The 26,387-nt window shown below is 37.2% G+C and overlaps 3 protein-coding genes across 3 annotated transcripts; all 3 read right to left on the bottom strand.

The window, feature by feature from the left end:
* Positions 1 to 127: 127 nt before the first annotated feature.
* On the bottom strand, positions 128 to 5,161 carry LOC118825397 (E3 ubiquitin-protein ligase TRIM39-like). Its single transcript, XM_036595983.1, has 7 exons — positions 4,609 to 5,161; positions 2,347 to 2,903; positions 2,076 to 2,171; positions 1,707 to 1,940; positions 1,180 to 1,318; positions 979 to 1,005; positions 128 to 678 (listed from the first exon to the last, which is right to left on the bottom strand). The coding sequence occupies exons 1-7, from the start codon at positions 4,673 to 4,675 to the stop codon at positions 128 to 130; spliced, it is 1,671 nt and encodes a 556-aa protein (XP_036451876.1). The 5' UTR covers positions 4,676 to 5,161.
* A 3,178-nt stretch (positions 5,162 to 8,339) lies between these two features.
* Positions 8,340 to 13,817, bottom strand: LOC118825533 (E3 ubiquitin-protein ligase TRIM39-like). Its single transcript, XM_036596187.1, has 9 exons — positions 13,079 to 13,817; positions 12,710 to 12,808; positions 12,533 to 12,631; positions 10,498 to 11,054; positions 10,284 to 10,373; positions 9,922 to 10,155; positions 9,660 to 9,822; positions 9,489 to 9,524; positions 8,340 to 9,184 (listed from the first exon to the last, which is right to left on the bottom strand). Exons 3-9 carry the CDS (start codon positions 12,597 to 12,599, stop codon positions 8,610 to 8,612), a joined length of 1,722 nt encoding a protein of 573 aa, XP_036452080.1. The 5' UTR covers positions 12,600 to 12,631; positions 12,710 to 12,808; positions 13,079 to 13,817; the 3' UTR covers positions 8,340 to 8,609.
* A 2,400-nt stretch (positions 13,818 to 16,217) lies between these two features.
* LOC118825536 (E3 ubiquitin-protein ligase TRIM39-like) lies at positions 16,218 to 25,737 on the bottom strand. Its single transcript, XM_036596189.1, has 8 exons — positions 25,612 to 25,737; positions 22,593 to 22,683; positions 19,267 to 19,823; positions 19,047 to 19,142; positions 18,706 to 18,939; positions 18,447 to 18,609; positions 18,247 to 18,282; positions 16,218 to 17,108 (listed from the first exon to the last, which is right to left on the bottom strand). The coding sequence occupies exons 2-8, from the start codon at positions 22,654 to 22,656 to the stop codon at positions 16,558 to 16,560; spliced, it is 1,701 nt and encodes a 566-aa protein (XP_036452082.1). The 5' UTR covers positions 22,657 to 22,683; positions 25,612 to 25,737; the 3' UTR covers positions 16,218 to 16,557.
* Between the last annotated feature and the right edge of the window lie 650 nt (positions 25,738 to 26,387).

Genomic DNA, 26,387 nt, shown 5'->3' with positions numbered 1-26,387 from the left:
GTTGGGCCTGACACTGGCAATCTGTTTGGTTGAATTCAAACTGATACAGAATTAAAATAATGGAGCATAAAGAAGTAGAGATGGGAGTAGGGTTTATTTTAATTTCTCTGATTGGGACATGCAGACATTAAATACGGGTCGTAAATACGGGTGAGATGATCAGTGGAGCTGAGTTTTTACCTCCATGATTAAGATCAGGACTGAAGATTGGATAGAGTTTCTCAGTGAAAGACTGACCAGTGAAAGAGTAGATATGAGATCTGGACTCCACATCATAAAAGGAAACCAGACCCTCCCCATAATCCACAAACACCCCCACCTTCTGGGGCTTCTCTCTCAGGGAGAGGAGGACTGAGGGACCAGCACAAGCCTCATACTCATCTCCATTCCTCAACCACACAGTCCAGAATCCATTCTGTGGGGTCAGTGTAATCTTCCCCTTCCTGTTAATGGACTCTCTGACCACTCCTAAATCCCAGTCAGACTTCCCCGTGACCTGCACCTCATAGTAAAATCTCCCTGAGGAGAATCCCTCCTTTCCCAGGACACAGGGACATCTATCAAATCTATTTGGGGTGTCAGGAAAATTCTGTATTGTGTCTCCACATGTCACTTGTTTTCCATCATCAGACAGAATGAGATGGTGATGAGCTGTATCAGCATCCAGAGTCACATCCACTAAGAGAAACATGCAGTATGACATATAAGTATGTGCATACAAATTATTATTATTATTATTATTATTATTATTATTACTGTTATTATTATTATTATTACTGTTATTATTATTATTTAAAATATTAAATTATAATCACCCTTCAATTTATTATACTGATTAATTTGTTGAACAAATAAGCATATATTGCACAGTGAACCAGTGCAGCTTTATTTAGGTTTTATCAGTGATGTAAGAAACATTTTTAAAAAAGAAAAGAAAAAAAAACATACATAAAGTATAAAATAGAAACCACACTGTACCTGCATACTGCTGAATCCTCTTTAATTCTGTGGAGATTAATTGCAACATAAGGTACAATTTTTAAAATTTTTAAATTTTACATTTTTTTACGGAGCAATCTTTATAATAATATAGTTCTATAATTTTTTCATGGAGCCTTTAAAAGACATTCATTCTGCAACAGATCTCTGAAAAACATTTTAAATATAAAAATTTCTCACCTGTCTCTCTCATCTTCTCATTCAGACTCTTCTGAAGTTCAGACAGAGTGTTCCTCACAGTCTCTACACTCAGATGAGGGTCAATACTGATGTCAGTCCAGTTCTTGGTGTGTGGAGGTCTGCACAGTGATGGGTAAATCTACAGTCCAGCAGGAGAGAGGAGAAATCCCTCAGCATGGGCAGTGCTGTTGTGTGTTGCTGCTCTGGTTGCTACCTCAGTGACTGCTATGCTCATATATGCTAGACTATCTGCTAAGCTGCTAATATATCATAGTATGTTACATCCTCCTTTGCACAACTCCACATACTCTCAGTACTGTGTACTGCCTGTGTTCTGTTTTGTATTTATTGTAAGTCTTTCGTATTAATATATTGTACTGTATTGTCTTGCACTTGTGTTCCTGCGTTGCACCATGGTCCAGGAGGAATGCTGTTTCTTTCACTGTGTACTTGAATATAGCTGAAATAACAATAAAGCATTGACTTGATGTGCTGCACTCTCATTGAGCAGATAGAGGGACACTGACCTGTAGGAGGTGGAGGTGGTCCTCAGTGTGGGAGAGCTGCTCCAGCTCAGTGTCTCTCCTCTTTAGCTCTGTGATTTCCTGCTCCAGCTCTTTAATGAGGTCTTCAGCCTGCTTCTCTGCTGCTTTCTGCTTCTCCTCCATCACCTCAAGCAGTTCAGCCTGGCTTCTCTCAATGGAGCGCATCAGAGCAGTGAAGACTTCAACACTGTCTGCTTTCTCTTTCTCTGTGTTTCTCTGATAGAAGAAGATCGTTTCACTTTTATCAAACAGTATTGAACGGCGAGCATGTGATTAACAGCTACTAACTGCAGTTGTTAAGCGATTAACTGCAGAATGAAACAGTTATAACATAAATGATGTTTAACCCACTTTTCTGAGCTCTACTGAGTGTTTGATGTCTTTGATCTTCTTCAGTCTGTCTTGTATCATCTGCTGCAACTCTGTCTGTGTCTTTCCCAGCTTTGTCTGTGAGCAGAGAGAATATTTATTTTAATTCAAAATAGAGGATAAACATTAGAAAGGATACAGTCAGAAGCACCAAATACAACAAATATGGTATTATAATGAATCATTTCAGTAAAATTAGTTTGTGTTCTTCATAAGGATGTTAAAGGTTGATGTTAATGAATGTCTCTCCCACCTTTTTCTCTCCACTCTCCTCCTCTATAGGAACAGTTTTGTGACTTTTGTGGGTTGTTTCAGTGCAGAAAAGACACACACATGTCTGGTCATCTCTGCAGAACAGCTCCAGGGGTCTCTCATGCTTCTGGCATATATAGTCCTGCAGGTTCTTCACTGGGGTTATAAGCTTGTGTTCCTTAAATACTGGAACATTATTATGAGGCTCTAAATGAGATTTACAGTAAGTAACACCACAATCCAGACAGGATTTCAGGGCCTTAACTTCCACGCTAGTGCAGACGTCACAAATAATCTCAGGTTTATCCAGATCTCCTTTCTTCTTGAAGTGGTCCACAACCTCTCTCAGTGTTGTATTGATCTTCAGTTCAGGTCTCTTGGTGAATTTCTCTTTACAGAATGGACAGTGACAGTGTTCAGTGTTGTTCCAGTACAGTGTAAGGCAGGTTTTACAGAAGTTGTGTCCACATGGAGTGGAGACTGGATCAGTTAATACATCCAGACAGATAGAACACAGGAACTGATCCTCAGACAGGAGACTGCTGGAGCCACGTGCAACTGTGTTTGACAGATCATGGAGATAAAATATGAGGAAATATTTTTCTTTTGTGCCTAACAAATATTCACATTTATTAACCAAGACTGAATTGCCTTTACACATAGTTCATACAAAACACTGAAGAAGAAAAGTAGACTACAAGAATTAAAAGGCACAACAAGTTTCTCTCATAACTGTAGTTCATATGATCTCCAGGTATGTTAATAACTAGCTACATAACTAGCTGGACTAAAAACTTGACTTGCTGTAAATGTCAGTCTGTGTTTAGCTGTGAACGTTGTTAGTTTTGATGTAACCATTGCGGGAGGAAACAAGCAATTGCCAATACTACAAATTCAACCAGTAATCTGGACTCAGGTGTGTAACTCTCTCTGTGGAACAAAATCACTCAGAGCAGTGTGTTCTGATGATGCCCACACCCACTCTAACTGTCTAGTAATGTATTCATGCATGTTTCAGAGGGAGGGGTTTTAGAGAGAGATTGGGATAAAGGGTGTAGGATTAAAAGGGAAAGGTAGCTAAGAATGACAGAAGTTAGAAAACATTATTAATATCACTTACAGCAGCCTGAACAGCACACAATGTGAAGAATGGAAGTAAATTTACTGCAGAAACACTGCAGTAATCTAATGTATTGTCTAAATTCCCAACAGATTGCTGTAAAAAATGATGCATTATGAGAGAAACAGGTCTAGATTTTTGTCACATGAGGCTTAAATTAGCAGTTCTTTGCAAAGCGTATTGGAAAGTGCCCAGTACTTTGTCCGGCCTTGAGCAACCTGTCTCTGAATACTGTAGTGATGGGGGTGGAGCTTACCATCATTTATGTGCAGTTTCATTAGTTTTTGTTAATGTTTTTCATCCACAGTTCATTACAAATGTTATTGTTTACCCAAAAATATGTTTAAATTTATTTCATCCTGTGTTGGTGTTTGTAACCAGAGTCAGGATCAGACGCAAAAGCAGCATTTATTGAAACAAAGGCAAAATTTAGAAAACAAATTGTCTATAGCATTAAAGAAATGGTAAAAAGGGAAAATTCAGTGTTAGAAAATGTTAGAGAAAAACCAAAGTAGAAAACACAGTCAGTGAAAAGGCAAAGGCTCACAATTGGCACTTGGGGCAATGGCAATACGTTGCAAATACAGAATGAATGGCAAAAAGAATATACAGCCCTGAGTGAATGGGAAAACACAGTTCAGGTGTTTTGCGTTTCAGTAGCTAGTTCATTCTGTAATGTTTTAATAGATCTTTGCTTACTGCAGTCTTTGTAGTTTTAATGATGGTATCAGTGCAGAAACTACTGTAATGTGATGTTCAGTTCATGGTGTGACTGATAAACAGAACTATGCTGTTGTAAAAATAAATGATTTTTCCTTTAACTATGTAACAAAATGCATGAACATTCAAGCATTTGCTACTAGAAGGTAGCTAGATTTGTTATGTTTATCTAAATCTTTGAAACTGAGGGTCCTGAGACACTGGAGGTTCACATTAGAGCAAATACGAGCTGTACTTTAGAAACACAAGAGTGAAGAAAATACTGTACAATTGCAGCAATCACCTGTATTTAGAAACAATGATAATTTTGTAATACAGTATGAGTTCTGTAAATAAATTGATCTCTGACTGAAAAGGGGAACAGTCAAATATAGTTAAATGCACAGATGTATTTCCTGTTCATGTATGAGCAGTGTAACTTACACTCTTCCTTTGTATCCATACTCTTTCTTCTGCCACATCTTTGTTGTGATGATGAAGATTCTGCCATTTCCTTCCTCTTCCTCTTTAACCCTTTTCAGCCTGAAATCACATCACTCGGTTAATGCATGTAACAGTATGAGATATTAATGACTGATTAGTCTGATTAACACCACATACCTGCCTGCTGCTTTACAGGATTGTATATACTCACCACTTCTAACAGACAGCACAGCACACCAAGCTTTGACACTTTTTATTCAGTGTAGTTCACAAGTGTAGTCAGTCAGCATAAACTGAGCGTCCGAGTGTGGACTGTGTCTTCATCTAACTTTATTCATGGAGTTCACTCTGGTGAACAATATGCTGGCACAACTTCAAAATATGAAACATTAACCCGAACATACCTTTATTTTCCGTCCTTTTCCTTTCTGAAGTGTCAGAATTGTCTGTTTTAAACTCTCAGATTTACTGAATATCCAACAACTAAAATTAGAACCTAATGTGCAGAAGATGGTGTTTATTCAATGTGAGCTTCCTGATTCACCCACTTTCACTTTCTCTCACCTGATGTGACGTCATTTCCCTGCTCAGCTGTAATTATTCAGCTGAGTTTTTATTCATCTGAGTTAAGACAGTTCATCGTTTAAACGTGGGAGAACTTATACAAATTCAATGTAATATATTAACAATAAGCAGAAATTACACGCGCTGTTCACGTTAAAGTGACCTCAAGACGAACTGCAGTCTTTCACTAAAACCTGTAGGACAGCGCACTCTACAGGTCAGGTGTCTTTACTGACACTTAATTACCATCTCATCATAATAATTAGACACATCACTTCAGAATAATGTTCACAGGTGAATACATTATATTCAGTTCCCATTACTCAATGTTAACAGAGCTTTAAAGGTGATTAACTTCACAGTGTAATGCAGTCTTCTTGTTGAAGGAGTTACATGAAGGAACATGAAGAACATGCGGAACATGAGGATCACACCTTCAGATGAAAAAGAGGAACTTGCAAAATTAACAACCATGAAAACTAATGATAAAATAAATGTAGAAACTGGACAGAATGATAGAGCAGTGAGAACAATTCTAGAAAACACTGGACATTATACTCACAATCAGCTTAACCTCAAGATCTCAGGACTGTAATATCTAGCAGATCTTCTTAATATCAAGCTGTGATTGATTGTACAGACATGTAGTCTCATTTAAGCCAGTTCAGTATTTGATCACTACTAATAAGAACAGAGAAGAGTGAATTGTTCATTAGAAACCTGAACAATGTTTATAATAATAATAATAATAATAATAATAATAATAATAATAATAATGATAAGAAGAAGAAGAAGAAGAAGAAGACCATAAAACCATAAGTACTAAACTGCAGGTAATTTTTGTTTTGTTAAAAAATCAATTAATAAATAAAAGAAAAAACTCATAATACTGTTTTGTTTGTCAGGAAATAAAACAGATCAGCATAAATGCTATTATGTCAGCAGTGCAGTGACATCCAGTGTAATAAGTGAAGGGATTTTATTGCTGTTTTAGCTTTACATACAGGATGTCCTCCAGGAAGTGAAGGATACTCAGCACAGTGTGAGCACTGAGAAGAACCTGTGCTAAGCAGATGATGAGCTCAGAGATTTACATTTAAACAGCTTCATGATCTCAGTCTGAATTCACTTCATTTCTGATCTTTATGAATCTGTTCAAACATACCATTAGACTCTAGGATTGTGAACCTGATAAATCAGTTCATTTCAAGTGAGTTTGTATTTCAAAATTAATAAGTGAAGAGTTTTCTGCTCACAAATTCTGTTAAATGAGAATTCCATTGATTCCAAATTTCTGCATAATTAAATTGTTAATATTTAAACAAAGTCATTCAGAGTTGTTTGATGTGAAATACTCCATTTTAGAGAAACTAGAACTGTCCACAGTAGTGATGACATGAACCAGAGATCTGAGTGTTTAAAAGGGAATTCCACCAAATTTCTCTATAATTCAACTGTTGAAATACGTTGTGATGGTTCATATGTACAGAAACTTAACATCTCAGACTTCTTTACAGTGGTGCTGATGGTAACCAGGGGTCAGTATGCCTACAACACAAATACAGCCATTTTATTTACTATCCAAAACCACCAGTGAACCGTCTTCTGTGTTTTGTATGTAACAATGATGCTGGTTTGGGTGCTATTTTTCCTCTTATAACATCCCAAATGTACATCTGTGCCATGAATGAATTTAAAAATGCTTGGTTCACACAAAGTGGTTCTTATCACTGTCAACAAATCTGACTCAACAAATCTAATTATTGAGTTATGCATTTTGGAAATTGGTGGAATTCCCCTTTAATACCTCTAAAAACAAACTGACAGAAAGAAACTGACTGAGACATTGTTTTACAACATTTTGTGAGAGAAGACTTTGGTCTAAAATATATTTTTTCTCCTAGCTCATAGTAAAGGAACAGCACTTCTGAACTTTAGAAACACTGCTTCACTTACATCTCTTACCTACTAACTTTTACTGTCTGTTTTGAGAAGAAGGAATATATTTTATATGTCATTTCCATACTGCAATCTGAAAGAGTGAGAACAGATGAGAGTGAAGAGTGCACAGCATAACAGTCACTCTGTCATTCAGTGCAGTCTCACTTTACACAGAGTGCCTTTAAACCACTTTAGTATAAGATCAGAGGAACAGAGTCCTTGAACTGAAGTTGATTTGTGTATTTGGTTTATGACAGCAAAGTGGAAAAATTCTTTGCTGTGAAAATCACATGCAGCAGTTAAACTGGAGAATGAGTCCTTTATTCATTTCACTGGTAGAGACAGAGGGAGATACTAAACAGAGGTTTTGTTTTTTTATTCAGTTTTGTCTCTAACATTTTTAGGACATTTTCTTGTGTTTTCTTTGACATTGTGTGTAGTTTTAGATCCCATAGATAAATACGGAGAGAATGTGTTGCTGTTAATACTGTACTCTGCTAAGTGGGGTTTGTAAATCCACCCCTGACTAAACCCATCTTTAAAAATGCAGTCTCTTCTAAATGTTCTATTTATTGTCATTGTCTCATAATCAACAATAACGTCTATCACAAACACAGTGTTTATTTTAGTTGGATTCCAACGTGTGACTCATATCCATTAATGCTGGCCGGTTAACATCAGCTAAATCCAGTGAATTTGCAGATTTGAGCTTAAGGCACTGTTGTCTGTTAATTTTTGACTGTCACTGTTAACAGACAAGAAATCAGTTAAATTTTGAGCAACAGCAATGAAAATGGCAGACTATGTGCAGAAATGTATCATTCCAGGATGTGGGAACTTTTCACGCCCTTCCCAAGGAACCAAACTGTCAGCGGGCATGGCTGATGTTCATCTTTAAATGAGGCTGAAGTTGGCTTCCTTTTCGCCAGCTTCTTAATCAGATGTTCCATTCCACCTTAAATGCTACAGTTTGTACAGTCACCAGAATGTACAGTGCCAGAATGTAACTGCAGCATTTAAGGTGGAACAGAAAATTTGCAAAACAAGCTGGCAAATAGCAAGTCAACTTCAGCTCCCACATCTTTAACAGCATCCTGGACAACTTTAATTCAAATTTTTTTGTTTGCTCTGCACATTTCACTCCAGACAGTTTCTCAGGCCTTGGACAATATCGAGCTGGCTTTGCTCAGCATTTCACACTGAAGTGACTGAAGAGGGGAGCAGGTCCCACATTATTAGCATCACAACCTCAACAGCAACCTGCAAGCAGCAGCCATGAGATGATCAGCGGAGCTGAATTTTTATTTCCATTAAGATGAAGAATGGCGAGTACTATGCAATTCTGTACAAATGAACAGTGTATGTATGATTCCTTATAACGTAATAAGTAATATGTACATTCCCACACTGAAAGTTTAAAATTGTTTCAAAAATTACTTCAATTGTGATTCTACATTAATGATGAGATTTAATTCTGAGAAAAAACATATTGTTTTTCAACAACTTTCCATTGCAAGCAAACTGCTCAATTTCTTAGACACAGCTGAGATGATCAGTGGAGCTGAGTTTCTACCTCCATCATTATTACAGGGGCTGAAGTAAGGATAGAGTTTCTCAGTGAAAGACTGACCAGTGAAAGAGTAGATATGAGATCTGGACTCCACATCATAAAAGGAGACCAGACCCTCCTCATAATCCACAAAAACCCCCACCTTCTGGGGATTCTCTTTTAGGGAGAGGGGGACTGAGGGATCAGCAAGAGCTCTATACTCATTCCCATTCCTCAGAATCACAGTCCAGAATCCATTCTGTGGTTTCACTGTAATCTTCCCCTTCCTGTCAATGGACTCTTGGGCCACTCCCAAATCCCACTTAGTCTTCCCTCTGACCTGCACCTCATAGTAAAATCTCCCTGAGGAGAATCCCTCCTTTCCCAGAACACAGCAACATCTATGAAATCTCTTTGGGTTGTCAGGAAGATTCTGCTCTGTGTCTCCATAAGTCACTTGATTTCCATCATCAGAGAGGATGAGTTTGGGATATGCTGTATCAGCATCCAGAGTCACATCCACTGAAAGAAACACACAATACGACATGTAAGTATGGATGTACTAATAGATAAAATAATAAGATAATTAAATAATAATATTGAATGACAATGAGTATTTCACAATAAAATATTAAGTTATGATTCAATTTATCATGCTGATTAAAATCCTTTCTGGAACAAATAACTACATACTGCACAGTGAAACAAGGTCAGTGCAGCCTTTTTAGTTTCATTAGTATCAATGATGTGATGAACATTTTAAAATAATTTAAATAAATAAATAACATAACATAAAAAGGAGTATAAAATAGAAACCGCACTGTACCTGCATATTGCTGAATCCTCTTCAGTTCTGTGGAGACTAATTACAACAAAAGGTAATATTCATTAGATTTTAAAGAGATATTTTTCTGATCTTTTTGGAGCCTCTGAAAAAAAGACTCCTTCTGCTACAGATTTTTGTCTGAAACACATGTAAAATATAAAAGTTTCTCACCTGATTCTCTGATCTTCTCATTAAGAGTTTTACTGAGTGTCTCATCCAGACTCTTCTGAAGTTCAGACAGAGCGTTTCTCACAGTCTCTACACTCAGATGAGGGTCAATACTGATGTCAGTCCAGTTCTTGGTGTGTGGAGGTCTGCACAGTGATGAGTAAATCTACAGTCCAGGAGGAAAGAGGAGAAATCCCTCAGCATGGGCAGTGTTGTTGTTGTGTGATGTGCTGCATTGTCATTGAGCAGATAGAGGGACACTGACCTGTAGGAGGTGGAGGTGGTCCTCAGTGTGGGAGAGCTGCTCCAGCTCAGTATCTCTCCTCTTTAGCTCTGTGATTTCCTGCTCCAGCTCTTTAATGAGGTCTTCAGTCTGCCTCTCTGCTGCTTTCTGTTTCTCCTCCATGACCTCAAGCAGCTCAGCCTGGCTTCTCTCAATGGAGCGGATCAGAGCAGTGAAGACTTCAACACTGTCTGCTTTCTCTTTCTCTGTGTTTCTCTGATGGAAGAAAAACTGGCTTAATCAAATTATAGTGCATTATTAGCATGTTTTTTTACACGTGTTTGACAAATTCTACAAAATTAAATCAAAAGTGCATAATCAAGTATTTATGATGTTTTACTCACTTTTCTAAGCTCTACTGAGTCTTTGATGTCTTTGATCTTCTTCAGTCTGTCTTGGATCATCTGCTGCAACTCTGTCTGGGTCTTTATCAGCTGTGTGGACAGACAGGAAACCAAATAATTTTTGTTATTAAACTCAGAGTAACAATTCATTTCAGTATAATTAGTTTGCATTTTTCATTTGATTGTTTACAGTTGATGTTTATGATTGTCTCACCTTTTTTTCTCCACTCTCCTCCTCTATAGGAACAGTGTTGTGAGTCTTGTGATCTCCTTCAATGCAGAACAGACACACACATGTCTGGTCATCTCTACAGAACAGCTCCAGGGGTCTCTCATGCTTCTGGCATATGTAGTCCTGCAGGTTCTTCACTGGGCTTATTAGTTTGTGTTTCTTAAGTACTGGAACATTATTATGAGGCTCTAAATGAGATTTACAAAAAGTCACACGACAATCCAGGCAGGATTTCAGGGCTTTCTGCTTTACTCCAGTGCAGGCATCACAAAGAATGTCTGGCTTAATAAGACCACTTTTCTTCTTGAAGTGGTCCACAACCTCTCTCAGTGTTGTATTGATCTTCAGTTCAGGTCTCTTGGTGAATTTCTCTTTACAGAATGGACAGTGACAGTGTTCAGTGTTGTTCCAGTACAGTGTAAGGCAGGTTTTACAGAAGTTGTGTCCACATGGAGTGGAGACTGGATCAGTTAATACATCCAGACAGATTGAACACTGGAACTGATCTTCAGACAGGAGACTGCTGGAGTCATGTGCAACTGTGTTTGACAGATCATGAAGGAAAAAGAAAAAGAAAAGGAAAAGCCTCTATTTTAAATAACATATTAACATTTTTCAAAGACTGAATTGTCTTTACACATTGTTCACACACATACAATGGAACTGAAGATGACTACAAGAAACAAAAAGGTACAGCAAGTTTAACTCAAAAATAATCAGATACATCACTAGCTGGGATAAAAACATGAGTTGCTGTAAATATCAGTCTGTGTTTATCTGTAAAGGTTGTTAGCTTGGATGTAAACATTGTGAAAGCATACAAGCAGTAGCTAATTTAAAAATTCAACCAGTAATCTGGACTCAGGTGTGTAACTCTCTTTGTGTGGAACAAAATCACTCAGAGCAGTGTGTTCTGGACCATGATACCCACACCCACTCTAACTTTCTAGTAATGTACGCATGCATGTCTTGGATGGAGGGGTTTTAGAGAGTTTGGGATAAAGAGTGTAGGATGAAAAGGATGAGAACCTAGCAAAACATTATGAATATCACTTGATATAACAGCAGCTTTAACAGGTCACACTGTAAAGAACAGAAGTAAATTTACAGCAAAAACACCACAGTAATCTAACACTTCCCTTAAATCCAACAGCTTGCTGTAAAAGTGGTGCATTCTGGGAGAAACAGATATAGCTTTTTGTCATAGAAGTTAAAATTAGCTGCTTTTTTGCAAAACATATTGGAAAGTGCCCAGGATTTTGTGCAGTCTTGAGCAGCCTGTCTCTGAATATTGTAGTGATGGGGGTGGAGCTTCCCAGCATTCTTTGTAGTTCTGTTAGTTTTATTAATTTCCTTTTATTTTTCATCACCAGTTCATTACATGTGAGTTATTGTTTTACCATGTTATTTTTACCACGAAGATGTGTTTAAATGTATTTTGCCTGTTTTGTTATTCTAATCATGATGGTGTTGTGTTTCAGTAACTAGTTAATCCTGTGATGCTATAATTAATAGACATTTGGTTACTGCAGTCTTTGTAGCCTGTATGACTGGTATCAGTGCAGTAACTGCTGTAATGTGATGTTCAGTTCATGGTGTGACTGATAAACAGAACTACACTATTGTGAAAAGTAGTGCGATCATTCCTTTAACTATGTAACAGTCTGCATGGACATTCAAGCATTTGCTACCAGCAGGTAGTTAGATTTGTTGTACTTGTTCATATCTTTACATGCTGTACTACACAGTGTAGTAAAACCGAGCGTCTTTAGACAGTTTGGTTCACATTAGAGCACATATCAGCTGTACATTAGAAATAAAAGAGTTCAGGAAATGCTATACAATTACAGTAATCAACTGCATTTAGAAATAAAGCATTGTAGTTTTATAATATGGTATAAATACTGTAAATAAATTACTATTTAATTACTATGTTTTTTATAGTTTACACAACGAGATAAATAAAATAGACTGAAAAACAGGGAGCAGTCAAATGTAGTCAAATTTATGAGCTTACACCCTTCTGTTCTATCTATACTCTTTCTTCTCCTGGCTTTTTGTTGTGATGATGGAGATTCTGCCATTTCCTTCCTCCTCCTCTTTAACCCTTTTCAGCCTGAAATCACATCACTCAATTAATGCATGTGACAGTATGAGATATTAATGACTGATTAGTCTGATTAACACCACATACCTGCCTGCTGCTTTACAGGATTATATGAAGTATCTCCACAGAGGCAATGACTCCAGTGTTATTTATCTCCAAACTGATTCATCTGAAATCTTAATTATTCTGTAAAATGGACAGACTTTTACTGACCATTTTCACAAGTCGCAGTTCAGTAACTGTAATTTTTATTTACACATATTAAAATTAATTATTTCAGACAGCAGCACACACCAAGCTTTAACTCTTTATTCAGTTTATCTCACTTGTCAATCAGCAAAAACTCAGTGTCTGAGTGTCTGTGGTCTTTATATATCTCTGTTAATTCATGGAGTTCACTCTGGTGAACAATATACTGGCACAACTTCAAAATATGAAACATTAACCCGAACATACCTTTATTTTCTGTCCTTTTCCTTTCTGAAGTGTCAGAATTGCCTGTTCTAAACTCTTCTCAGAGTTACTGAATATCCAACAACTACCTAATAGACAGAAGACAGTGTTTATGTGAGCTTCCTGATTCACCCACTTTCACTTTCTCTCACCTGCTGTGACGTCATTTCCCTGCTCACGTTATTATTCAGCTGAGTTTTTATTCATCTGAGTTAAGACAGTTCATCATTTAAACATGGGAGAACTTATACAAATTCAGTGTAATATATTAAGCAGAAATTACACACGTTATTCACATTACATGTTAAAGTGACCTCAAGACGAACTGCAGTCTTTCACTAAAACCTGTAGGACAGCGCACTCTACAGGTCAGGTGTCTTTACTGACACTTAATTACCATCTCATCATAATAATTAGACACATCACTTCAGAATAATGTTCACAGGTGAATACATTATATTCAGTTCCCATTACTCAATGTTAACAGAGCTTTAAAGGTGATTAACTCTTTCACAGTGTAATGGAGTCTTCTTGTTGAAGGAGTTACATGAAGGAACACGAGGAACATGAAGAACATGCGGAACATGAGGATCACACCTTCAGATGAAAAAGAGGAACTTGCAAAATTAACAACCATGAAAACTAATGATAAAATAAATGTAGAAACTGGACAGAATGATAGAGCAGTGAGAACAATTCTAGAAAACACTGAAAATTACACTCAAGGTCAGCTTAACTTCAAAATCTCAGGACTTTAACATCTAGCAGATCTTCTTAATATCAAGCTGTAATTGATTGTACAGACATGTAGTCTCATTTAAGCCAGTTCAATATTTGATCACTACTAATAAGAACAGAGAAGAGTGAACTGTTCATTAGAAACTTGAACAATGTTTATAATAATAATAATAATAATAATAATAATAATAAGAAGAAGAAGAAGAACGCACAATAATTAACTGCAGGTATTTTTTGTTTTGTTAAAAAATAAAGAAAAAAACTCTCTAATTCTGTTTTGTATGTAAGGAAATAAATCAGATCAGCATAAGTGCTATTATGTCATCAGTGCAGTGTCATATATAGTATAATAAGTTAAGGGATTTTATTGCTATTTCAGTTTTACATCCAGTACATCCTCCAGGAAGTGGAAGACTTTATTAAATGTGGTTAATAGCTGTAGTGCCTACAAATATTTGTGTAGCTATAATGAAAATTTTTGCTACAATTTCGCTACAAACTTCAGGCAATCTGCGCAAAATGTGAACCATAGAGTGCAGTTGATAACTGGACGGGTGTGACTGTGCAATCCTGACTGAGCCGTGGACAGTTCGAGCAAACAGGCACACGCTGATCACCCCTTACTAATAGGCTTAGCTCAGGGTCGGCAACCAAAATGGTGAGAAGAGCCATTCTGTCCTTTCAGCAAAAATTAAACCACCTTGGGAGCCACTACCAAGTTATATTTACCATCTTGGCTGTAATGTCTCAGTATGTGCTACCATAAAAAAATCTAATTTAAATGATAATGCAGACTTACTTTGCTTTGCTTTAAGCTTTAGCTCAGCTATAGCCGCTTTTCTCGCACCTCAGTCAGGAAACTTTTCAGCGAGTTTCTTGTAAAATGTCTCTCAATGTTCAACTTTTTACGAGGCTGAAGTCACTTCTCATTCTCCAGCTTCTCGTTCGAATTGTCCAGTTCCACCTTAAATGGCGCAGCAGTACAATCTGACTCCCGAGGCACCATTTAAGGTGGAACGGGACAATTTGAACGAGAAACTGGTGAATGAGAAGCGACTTCAGCTTCGCGAGTTGTTGCAGATTAAACGTGTCAGGAAACCAGCTCAGTGCTTATAAACGCATAATTCATTTATATGGGCTGGATGTTAGGGAACCGGCCTTGTGACCGGAAGGTCGCTGGTTTGATTCCCTGAGCTGACAGGTCATGACTGAAGTGCCCTTGAGTAAAGCAACTCCCCCAACTGCTCCCCGGGCGCTGTGGTTAGGGGGCATGTGTGCTCACTGCCCCCTAGTGTGTATGTGTTTACAAGTGTGTATGTGGTGTCTCACTGCACAGGTGGCTAAAATGCGGGGGAGAATTCTAATAAAGGATAACTTATAACTTAACTTAATGACTGAGAGTCTCTTAGAGAGTCTCTGCATCTTCTCCTGTGAAGCCACGGTGCAGTTATTACATGAGCTTTCCACAAACTCTTAACAGACACCAATTCATCATCTTTAGAGTATTTTGTAAACTAAAGTTCATTACTTAGATGGGTCAGATTCTTCTGAATAGTTTATAGTGTGTTCTCAGCTGCAGTAATGCTGAATAAATCTACCTGTATGTGTTTAAAATGTGAGGGTAGGGAACATAGATGAGTCTTGACTCTCACATTATCACTAGCAGAATTTGCCCCAGGGACAACATACAGCATTACATTTTAATATTCATTATGACTTTAAAGCTTCTTGATAATAACCATAGTTGAATTCAGGATCATGTTATTTATGTTACAGTAAGCAGGATCACAGTCTTGCTCAAATCCCAATATTGGGTATACAAAGCTTTCAGTTTGATAAGCTGGAGTGAAAAATGTGACCCAACCAACCCAGTGTTTCCCTATTTCTACCTCTCATTATTACCAATGAGATTACAACCAGAGAGTGAGACACATTTTGAGATTATAAAATTCACCATCTGAGATTATAAATAATGACACACTGCTATAATATTTTTCTTCAGTCCTTCTGATGACTTTCAAAACAACAACCTATCACAACATTGTGTTACAGTGCTAATCCAGAATCCTCATGGACAAGGAATGGATGCAGTTCTCAAGTATTCACATCTCCCACTCACTTTCACTGTCTGATTTTATGTGAGAGGGGAAGGAGGAGCTCATACCTCTCTTCATAATTCAGAGCTATTGCTTTGCTGCCGTCTACTGGCTAGTACAAATACTGCATCAGAAAAGAATGAGAACAGATAAGAGTGAAGAGAGACAAACTGTAATTCACACAGCATAAAAGTCAGTGTTTGTCATACAATACTAATTATAATTATAGTAATAGTATAGTAATACTTATAATAGTAATAGTATAGTAATACTTCACACAGTGTGCTTTCTGAACAGATAGACACCAGTCAGCCAGTTTGTATATTTCAGCAAATCACTATACAGCACATACAGTGTTGAGACTCATGCAGATAACAGTGATTGACTCTAGAACTACAGCACCCTGATCTCTAACTAATAATAACACTTTACATTAGTAAACCTCTGAACCTAAAGAGTGAAATGCAGTCTTACTTTATGTTAATGAAAAAAATATATTTTTCAGAGTTTTTGATAGGCCAAATTTTTTAGAAGTATTTTAGAGAAAGAATATTTCAGATTATTACTCTGATGTCATACATTTGATGTGAGTTACATAAAGTTATGTTTCCATTTTCATTTTTACATTTGACAGAATATTCAATTGGTTTAGATGTTAGTCTTAAATATGGGTGAGATGATCAGCGGAGCTGAGTTTTTACCTCCATCATTATAACAGGGGCTCAAGTATGGATAGAGTTTCTCAGTGAAAGACTGACCAGTGAAAGAGTAGATATGAGATCTGGACTCCACATCATAAAAGCAAACCAGACCCTCCTTATAATCCACAAACACCCCCACCTTCTGGGGCCTCTCTCTCAGGGAGAGGGCGACTGAGAGACCAGCACAAGCCTCATACTTATTACCATTTCTAAGAGTCACAGCCCAGAATCCATTCTGTGGGTTGAGCAAATTTATCCTTTTCCTGTTAATGGACTCTCTGGCCACTCCTAAATCCCACTCAGTCTTCCCTCTGACCTGCACCTCATAGTAAAATCTCCCTGAGGAGAATCCCTCCTTTCCCAAAACAGAGGCACAATAGTCAAATCTCTTTGGGTTGTCAGGAAGATTCTGTTCTGTGTCTCCATGCGTCACTCGCTTTCCATCATCAGACAGGATGAGATGTGGATTAGCTGTATAGGCATCCAGAGTCACATCCACTGAGAGAAAGAGACAGTGTGTGATATGAGTGTGCAGGAAACAAATTAATTCATAATTCAGTACATATTAATCATATTAGTTAAAAGAATATGTGGAATGGTAACTGCTTGTCTATATACAGTACTGTCAAAGACCATCCCTCATTTAATTTCCTGTAAAAATGGCCATTAAGTACAAGTAATTTGATATTTCTGAGGAGATTAGATATAAGACAATCCACTTGCATAAGACAAGGGAAACTCAGAGAAAAATAAGTGCAAAAACAGGAGTTTCAAAAACTGGAGTTCAAATAATTATTAAAATATACAGAGAAAATGGGACCCCTAACGACCGTGCAAGACCCCCAAAACTGTCCCTATTAGATAAACAGTACTGAAAGCATTTGTCTTTGAGAGAGAGGAGAAAGTCTAGCTCCACTCTCACTTCAGATCTGAAAATAACTGCAGGTGTTTCTGTCCATCCTTCCACTGTGAGAAGAAGACTCAACACTATGAGTCTGAAAGGATGTGTAGCTGTAGAGAAGCTCTTACTGAGAAAAGGAGTTAAAGAAAACAGAGGAACATCAAATAAAAACAGTGAAGCTGCTGGTGTTCTCAGAATAATGGACTGACCACTCCAGAGTCTAGAAATCAACATCATTAACTGTGAAAATGCAAAACCTTTAAGACTGAACTTTGGAGGTGTGTAAAAATATCCCTTTAGATTTCTTTAAAAACCGAAAGCAAATATCCAGAAAATAATGGGATAAAATGAAATAATGTGGACACACTAAATAGGAAAAATGTATATATATATAGTTGTTGAGGCTTCTGTGTAATTGTCTATTGAATATATGCTTTCTGTTTTTTGTTTTTTGTTTTTTTTTCTAAATGAATAACGTGTATTTAATGGTTGTTGTGACTGTAAATTAAATAAATAAAAGGGTGATCACTGACTTCTGGACAGGACTGTATATCTTAATGTGTAATGCAACAGAACTGGTCAGACGACTGTGTCAGAGACTGCATTGCTGAAGGGAGGTGTGACGCAGTAAGAGCAGTCCAACTACATATAGTTTCAAAGTAACTGGGGTGATGAGGATTTCAAAATGATTGAGTAATGAAGTATAATAACACTGACACAGAAACCACGCTGTACCTGCATACTGCTGAATCCTCTTCAGTTCTGTGAAGTCTAATTACAACAAAACAAAATATTTTTAGAGGTTATTTTAAGTTAATCTGTGACACATAAAAACACATTGATTAGTTACTTCTCGTATAGCCTCTGAATAAAACATTTTTCACTGCTACAGATTTTTGTCTGGAAAACATTTCTCAAATCTGAAAAATTCTCACCTGATTCTCTGATCTTCTCATTAAGAGTTTTACTGAGTGTCTCATCCAGACTCTTCTGAAGTTCAGACAGAGCGTTCCTCACAGTCTCTACACTCAAATGTGGGTTAATACTGATGTCAGTCCAGTTCTTGGTGTGTGGAGGTCTGCACAGTGATGGGTAAATCTACAGTCCAGCAGGAGAGAGGAGAAATCCCTCAGCATGGGCAGTGTTGTTGTGTGATGTGTTGCATTGTCATTGAGCAGATAGAGGGACACTGACCTGTAGGAGGTGGAGGTGGTCTTCAGTGTGGGAGAGCTGCTCCAGCTCAGTGTCTCTCCTCTTTAGCTCAGTGATTTCCTGCTCCAGCTCTTTAATGAGGTCTTCAGCCTGCTTCTCTGCTGCTTTCTGCTTCTCCTCCATCACCTTTACCAGCTCAGCCAGGCTTCTCTCAATGGAGCGGATCAGAGCAGTGAAGAGTTCAATGCTGTCTGCTTTCTCTTTCTCTGTGTTTCTCTGATGGCAGAAAAACCTTTCACTTCAATCAATTAAAGGTGAATGATGAGCGTGTATTCTACTAAATCAAAACTGCAAAATAAAACAGTTACAGTGTCAGGTTTCACCTTTCTGAGCTCTACTGAATGTTTGATGTCTTTTATGTTTTTCAGTCTGTCTTGTATCATCTGCTGCACCTCTGTTTGTGTCTTCACCAGCTGTGTCTGTGAGCAGAGAGGAAAACAAATCATTTTTGCTATTATAAATGTGAAATTTGGTAATACAATGATTTTTTTCAAGGATGTTTTATATTAATTGTTGATTAAGCAGTGTAAATGTGCCTCCCACCTTTTTCTCTCCACTCTCCTCCTCTATAGGAACAGTGTGGTGAGTCTTGTGGTCTGTAACAGTGCAGAACAGACACACACATGTCTGGTCATCTCTACAAAACAGCTCCAGGGGTCTCTTGTGCTTCTGGCATATGTAGTCCTGCAGGTTCTCCATTGGGCGTATTAGCTTGTGTTCCTTAAATACTGGAACATTATTATGAGGCTCTAAATGAAATTTACAAAAAGTCGCACGACAATCCAGGCAGGATTTCAGGGCTTTCTGCTTCACTCCAGTGCAGGCATCACAAAGAATCTCAGGTTTATCCAGATCTCCTTCTTTCTTGAAGTGATCTACAACATCTCTCAGTGTTGTATTGATCTTCAGTTCAGGTCTCTTGGTGAATTTCTCTTTACAGAATGGACAGTGACAGTGTTGAGTGTTGTTCCAGTACAGTGTAAGGCAGGTTTTACAGAAGTTGTGTCCACATGGAGTGGAGACTGGATCGGTTAATACATCCAGACAGATAGAACACAGGAACTGATCTTCAGACAGGAGACTGCTGGAGTCATGTGCAACTTTGAGGCCCAGGAAAGAAGCACAGGACAACAAATAATTAAAAGGGTTTAATCTGTCTAGGGTTCTTTATTAAATATTTTCATTTTGAATCTGTTCTGTGTATGTTAAGCCTTGAAAAATAATGCTTAAGTAGCCATTGTGGTTGTAGTTGCTGCCTTGCTCATCCTGTCCCAGAAGCATCATCAATGATAAATCTGATTGGCTGAGCCACGTTCAAAGCCATTGTAAAATCCACAATATACCACGGCTATGACCGCTTCACAACAACTGAATTCCGTATTACTGTGCCACGGCACGAAAAACCCTTCTGCTGTTAATGGGTTAATCTTTGACACTAATGCTGATCGCACAGAGCACCGAGTGTACTAATGAAGTAAGAACCCAATTTTGTTTAAACTGAGGGGCTGAAAACTTATTTTCTTTACTAGAACTAGGCTGGTCAGCTAGCCAACAGGCTAAAAGATAGCATACATGCTAAACAGCTCCAACATTAATATCACAGGCTTATTAAAGTACTCATGACATGATTCAATGAAAAACGGCAATATAAAAGTCTGAAGAATGTGGTAGAATGCTACATAGTGCACTATGTAGAGAGCAGGGAGCCTTTTAAGATTCAGCCCCAGCATGAGAAAAGTGGCGTCGTCAGACTGGCAGAAGACCCGCGGTGGTAAATTGGTGACAAAAAGTACTTATAAACTGAAAGTGTTTGCGTTATATGAAAAAAAAAAGTTTTAAAAAATCATGATAAGTCTGCAGTTTACAGTGATTGGCGACCGAATGTTCTTCTCCTCGTTCAGCGGTCAATGGTTGCTTGGCAACGACACTGTACTCTAAACGAACTACATTTCTTGGCGGAATACTTGTTTATGTTGATTATTATTAATAGTAACTCAAATAATTATCTAAAACATTGTGTATTTTAATATATTTTATGTTTTTTTTATATTCATATTTTGTAAAGGTAGTATTTAGAATACAGTTACAGAATACTTTTAAAATATGTATCTGCTAAATTTTAGAATACATATACCACCTTTAAAGGAAGCACCATTAGTTCTTTAAAAACACTGAAGTTACTGCTAAAGCCTGAGTGGACTGATAAATCAATGATGAGTCAGTTATTACTCTTAGTGTTACTAAACTCCTTTGAGGGATGACTGAAGTGAACAGTCTCCAAATTAGTGCACATCTTCATAAGTGATAAGCTTAGCATTGGTGTTGTACTGGATTTATGCATGTGTAGCAAGTTACAAGTTTTTTACTGACAATCTCACAGCTACCCTTTTTACAGTCAAATTAGCAAGATTTTGTTATTGGGATATGGCAAATTTTTGCTTTAGGTCCTGAAAGGGCAGTGGGATTATGAGAGCTTCAGTGGACTGAAGCAGGCCATGAGAACCAAAATAATGTTGAAAATGTTATAATCATTTTAGTACCCATTTGAATAATTATATTTTTCATGAAACTTAATAACAGAAGAATTATACAAACAAAACTACCAACCAGTACCATCAGATTTCTAGCTACTTTAGCTACAAAAATAGCTAGCTACATAACTAGCTGGACTAAAAATATTAATTACTGAATTACTGTCATTTTCCATCTGTGTTTAGCTGTGGGATGGGATGTAACCATTGTTGAGATACTCAAACAGTTGAACATCTAGCTAATTCTACAAATACATTACATTTTTAATCTGGTGTGTAACTCTTTGCATGGAACAAAATCCTACACTCACAGCAGCACATTCTGGATCATCATGCTCACTCCCACTCTAACTTGCTGTTAATGGGTCAATGAGAAATAAGGTTTTCAAAAAGACACATTTTAAAAATCTTATTAGAAAGGACATGATGTGCATTTTTATATCTGCATATATATTTGCATGTATATCTATGTGCATTTTATATCTTAAATATAGTTAGTGATATCACAGCTTTTAATTGCCTATTTCAGTTTTTAGAGCTGTACTGGTCTGGTTGCACCATTTGAACCATGTAAACTGAATCATTCTAACCATGATTAAAAAAAGACATTTTTTTCCAAAATTTGAGGAAGGGCTGCTGACCTTGGCATTGCAACATGAAGGTCACTTGGAGTTTTCCTTATGATGCAATACCCTGGCCCCACTTTTATGTAAGCATCTCAAAATAAAAAAACTTTTGTTTTTGGCTGTGCTGCCTTTGAAAAAGTAAAAACTTGCAGACAAACATTTTTTGGTGAGTTGAGTACTTTTAAAATTGCATTATTTTACAACTTTTTTTAAGTTTTCAAACATAAAATTAAGCTGAACCACTTTGTTTAGAATTTTATCAAACTAAATTGCCTTTTTTGATAGTTTATTTAATCAACACACATGTGGACATTTGCACCTACTAACATTTTAGACATTTGCAGGCAAAATGAAATTAAAAGGGATGCACTGAAAATTGTTTTACATAAAAGAGGAATTGCTGAATAATTTAATAAATGTCATGCATTTATTATATTATTTTTGGGGAAAATAATGGACTTTGACACAAAAAATGCATGTGATGTCAGTGACTCTAATATGTATGTGCATGTATTTAGATGGAGGCCCTATGTAAAACAGATTGGATGAAGGGCACAGGATTGAAAGGATGGGGTGTCAAAGTCTGGTGGATGCTGGCAAGAACTAATACTGTCGCTTACAACAGCTATAACTGTATATGCAACAAGGTCAAATCTAATGCAGTTAAATACACAGTTGTATTTCCTGTTCATGTATGAGCTGTGTAACTTACACCCCTCTGGTTTATCCATCTTTCTTCTGAAGTATCTTGGTTGTGATGATGAAGATTCTGCCATTTCCTTCCTCTTCCTCCCTTTTTCAGCCTGAAAAAAATCACTCTGTTCATATACATATACATTTAACAGCATTAGCACTGATTGATTAGTCTTATGCATACAGTATACCTGACTGCTGCTCTACAGTACTAAATAACGCATGTCCCCCAGTGGCGGATGGTGGGTATTAGGCACCGTGGCACGTGCAAAATATGTGATCCTTCAGATGAACTAATGCGAGAGCTAACACTAGTCTTATTTAGTGCAACTTTATGATAAGGAGGACACTTTTTATAGGTCTTTTATTAAACCTCAATGATAGCAATGCAAAGGACGGCTTGTATACAAGTGCCTTAGCACCGTCCTATTTAATCTGTCCTAGTACATTTATCAAGATAACTTTTAGCAGCAAAATAATTAAAAGATAATTTAGCTCTCTAACTGATTGCTCTGTAACATTATTCATCATTGACCATGATAATCAAATAAGTTAGCAAGCACAGAAAACTAGATAGTTAGGCTTACTATATAAATTCTTGTTATTAGTTTTGACACTGAGCTGTGATCAACCAGTTTAATCCAAAAAGTTTTCAGTTTCAGGAATTAAATCAAAATAAAACCACCCTCCACATGATCAGTATATTTCATATCTGAAATAAATGTTCCCCAGTAACACCCTTTCACACCTCTTAGCCTATTAATTCTGACTATTTTACTGCCACGTCCATTCTCACTGCAGGTTTGTTCTGAGGGTTTCTGCAGAATTTTCCTTGGCTTGATTGGGAAAATAGCACCTAGAGATGGATGCTAAGCAGCGATTGGTTAAGAATCGTGTCAGTCAGTATTATGCAATCACTCAATTTGCTTAACATTTTTAAAGCTACACTACGTATGTTTTGGGGATTTGGAGACCTCTCTGGTTGAAATGTGTAATTGCACACAATATGCGGAAGAGCACTTTGTAAAGCAGGTTGTGCTTTGGATCCCAAATCCGAATGAATCTGAAGATTGTAAGAGCATTCAAAGAGTATTCAAAGAGAACTCAAAACTTGGTGATGATTTTTTTTTTCAGAAGCGAAGTGAATTATCCACTATTGTTAACATATCTTTATCAGTATAATGTTTATTTTGCATTTGAGACCTAAACATCAAGCTGGATCATTTGTATGTGACGTAATATGTAAAGACGCATGACATGGTAGAAAAAAACTCCCGCAAAATCTGACCCAACACCTCTGACCTTAAAATGACTATTTCAGGCTTTACAGGGTAGTAGTGAATGCACACCATATTTTAGTCATTTTCACAAAATAAAATGCATTTTTAAGCAGCGCTTAAAGAGAGGAGGGCCTAAGGTGTCAGCTGTCCAATCAAAGGCCCAATCCCATTCCACCCCTTGCCCCTACCACTTAGCCCTTACCCCTCTGTTTCGCACGTTCACGCCTAGGTGTAAGGTGTCCCAATTTTTATTGAGATGGAGAAGTAGGTAGAAGTGTTAGGGCTACACGGCCCCACAAACAGAGATTTTTCAGAGGCACACTCCAAACGGAGTGTTGTGTGATGACAGAAAACCAGCAAGATTAGGGGCAGTTGTGGGCTGGAGGTTAGGGAACCAGCCATGTGACCGGAAGGTCGCCGGTTTGATCCCCTCAGCTTACAGTACATGACTGAAGTGCCCTTGAGCAAGGCACCTAACTCCCAACTGCTCCCCCGGCGCCGTGGATAGGGCTGCCCACCCCTCCGGGCAAGTGTGCTCACTGCCCCCTAGTGTGTGTTCACTAGTGTGCATGTATGTGGGTGTTTCACTGCATGAATGGGTTAAATGTGGAGGTCTAATTTCAATGTGTTCAAACACAGTTGGCTAAAGGTTCAATTCATTCATTCAGATGGCTGTGCAAAGAAGATGGAAGAAAGAAACCCACAAATCTAAGTATTTTCTCCAGTAAAAAAATACAAGAACCTCTGTATTGTCTTAGCTTAATGTCGTTTTAACCTATTATGGTCCTTTAATTAATATTAATCACTAGTTATGCTAATGTCTCGGTAGCTAGCTAGCTAAATTTCCCATTTCACCTTAAGTGGTGCAGCAGTTAATTTTGATGCCTCTGCCGTCAGAACTGCTGCATCATTTAAGGTAAAACGGGAAAATTTAGGGTAGGCAATAATAAATAATTGTCTTATACCCCCACTTTGAAAGCATATGATGCCCTAAATTAAAGACCAGCAGCGATTTTAACTGCTGCCCCTTGTAACTCAGTTCCAAGGGGCAAGGTGACACTCGAAAATAAGGGGTAGGGATAAAAATAAGAAAGGGGATTGGGCCAAAGTCTTCAAATGTACTACTAGCTGCATATTACACAATTTACTTTAGCCATTTAAACTTGATACTGCTGTGCTTAAGGCAGTTATTTTTTTAAACATTGTGTACTGAGTAAACTGTATTATTTAGACCAGTCAAATACAAAGAAAAACAGAGGCAGCATTATGAATCAGCAATTCTGCAAAAAAAAATTTCAGTACTTTAGTTGCTTAAATGGACAAGCGGGTTCTGATGTCCACACATGGCAAAGACACTGGTGTTACTAATCTTTAAACATGTAGACCTGTTGTCTTCATTACACTGTGATAGACTTGATGACTTTTGATAGACTTATGATAGACTTTTGCTGACCATTCTCACAATTCTCAGGTCAGTGTTATTATTACTTACACTTTCTTTCTTCCTGCTCTGTTTGTCAGAGGGTTTATGCTTCACCTGCAACTCAACACTGTACTTCTAACAGACAGCACAACACACCAAGCTTTGACCCTCTTTATGCAATTTAGCTCACAGGCTTAGTCAGTCTTAAACTGTAATTGTATTTTCGAAGAGTTTGTGGACTATATCTTCATCTAACTTTGTTTATTCATGGAGTTCACTCTGATGAACTACATACTGGCACAGCTTTAAATAGGAAAGCATTAACCCGTACCTACCTTTTTTTGGATGTTTCCCTTTTTAAAGTGTCTCAGAGTTGAATATCTGAATATTCAGCAGTTAAAATCAGCTCTTACTGTGCAGAAGACAGTCGTTATTCAGTGTGACCTTCCTGGTTCATTCAGTTTCACTTTCTAATTTTACGGGAATGATGTCACTGCACTGCTGTAATAATTAACTGTCTCACTTCAGAATCATGTTTCTATGTGATTACATTACATTAGTCTTGTTACCCAATGTAAATGGAGTTTATATATATAAATATATATATAAATAAATATATATATTTATATATATATATATATAAATATATATATATATATATGCCAACCATGTAACAATATAGTATTATTTAAACATGATACAAGATGGTATAATAGAATTTCATTTTTCTGAACAAACTGGGATGGACAAAATGCACCAACAAGACAGTAGTGCCACAATAAAAAAAAACAAGAGTACAATGATATTTTATATATTTACACATTTAATTCATTGTTTATGATAAATAAACTATTTTAGAAGCAAGAGGAAAAAATTCAAACAGCTGGTAAGAAAATAAATGCAGTAAGCTAATAGCATAATAAAGACACTTTAATTTGACCTGGGGCTGAAAGTCACATAGTCTAAATTGCACACTGTTCACACACACCACAGTGCAGTTATTACATAAGCTTTCCACAAACTCTTAACAGGTACCACCCAGTTCACCTTTTAAGTCTTCTGTAAACTAAAGCACATAACTGTGTCAGAATGTTATTGAGAGAGGATGGTG

This window comes from Colossoma macropomum, unplaced genomic scaffold (genome assembly GCF_904425465.1).
Source record: "Colossoma macropomum unplaced genomic scaffold, Colossoma_macropomum, whole genome shotgun sequence".
NCBI classification, from domain to species: Eukaryota; Metazoa; Chordata; class Actinopteri; order Characiformes; family Serrasalmidae; genus Colossoma; species Colossoma macropomum.
Note: the sequence above shows the minus strand (reverse complement) of the source record. Positions and strands in the feature narration are given on the sequence as shown.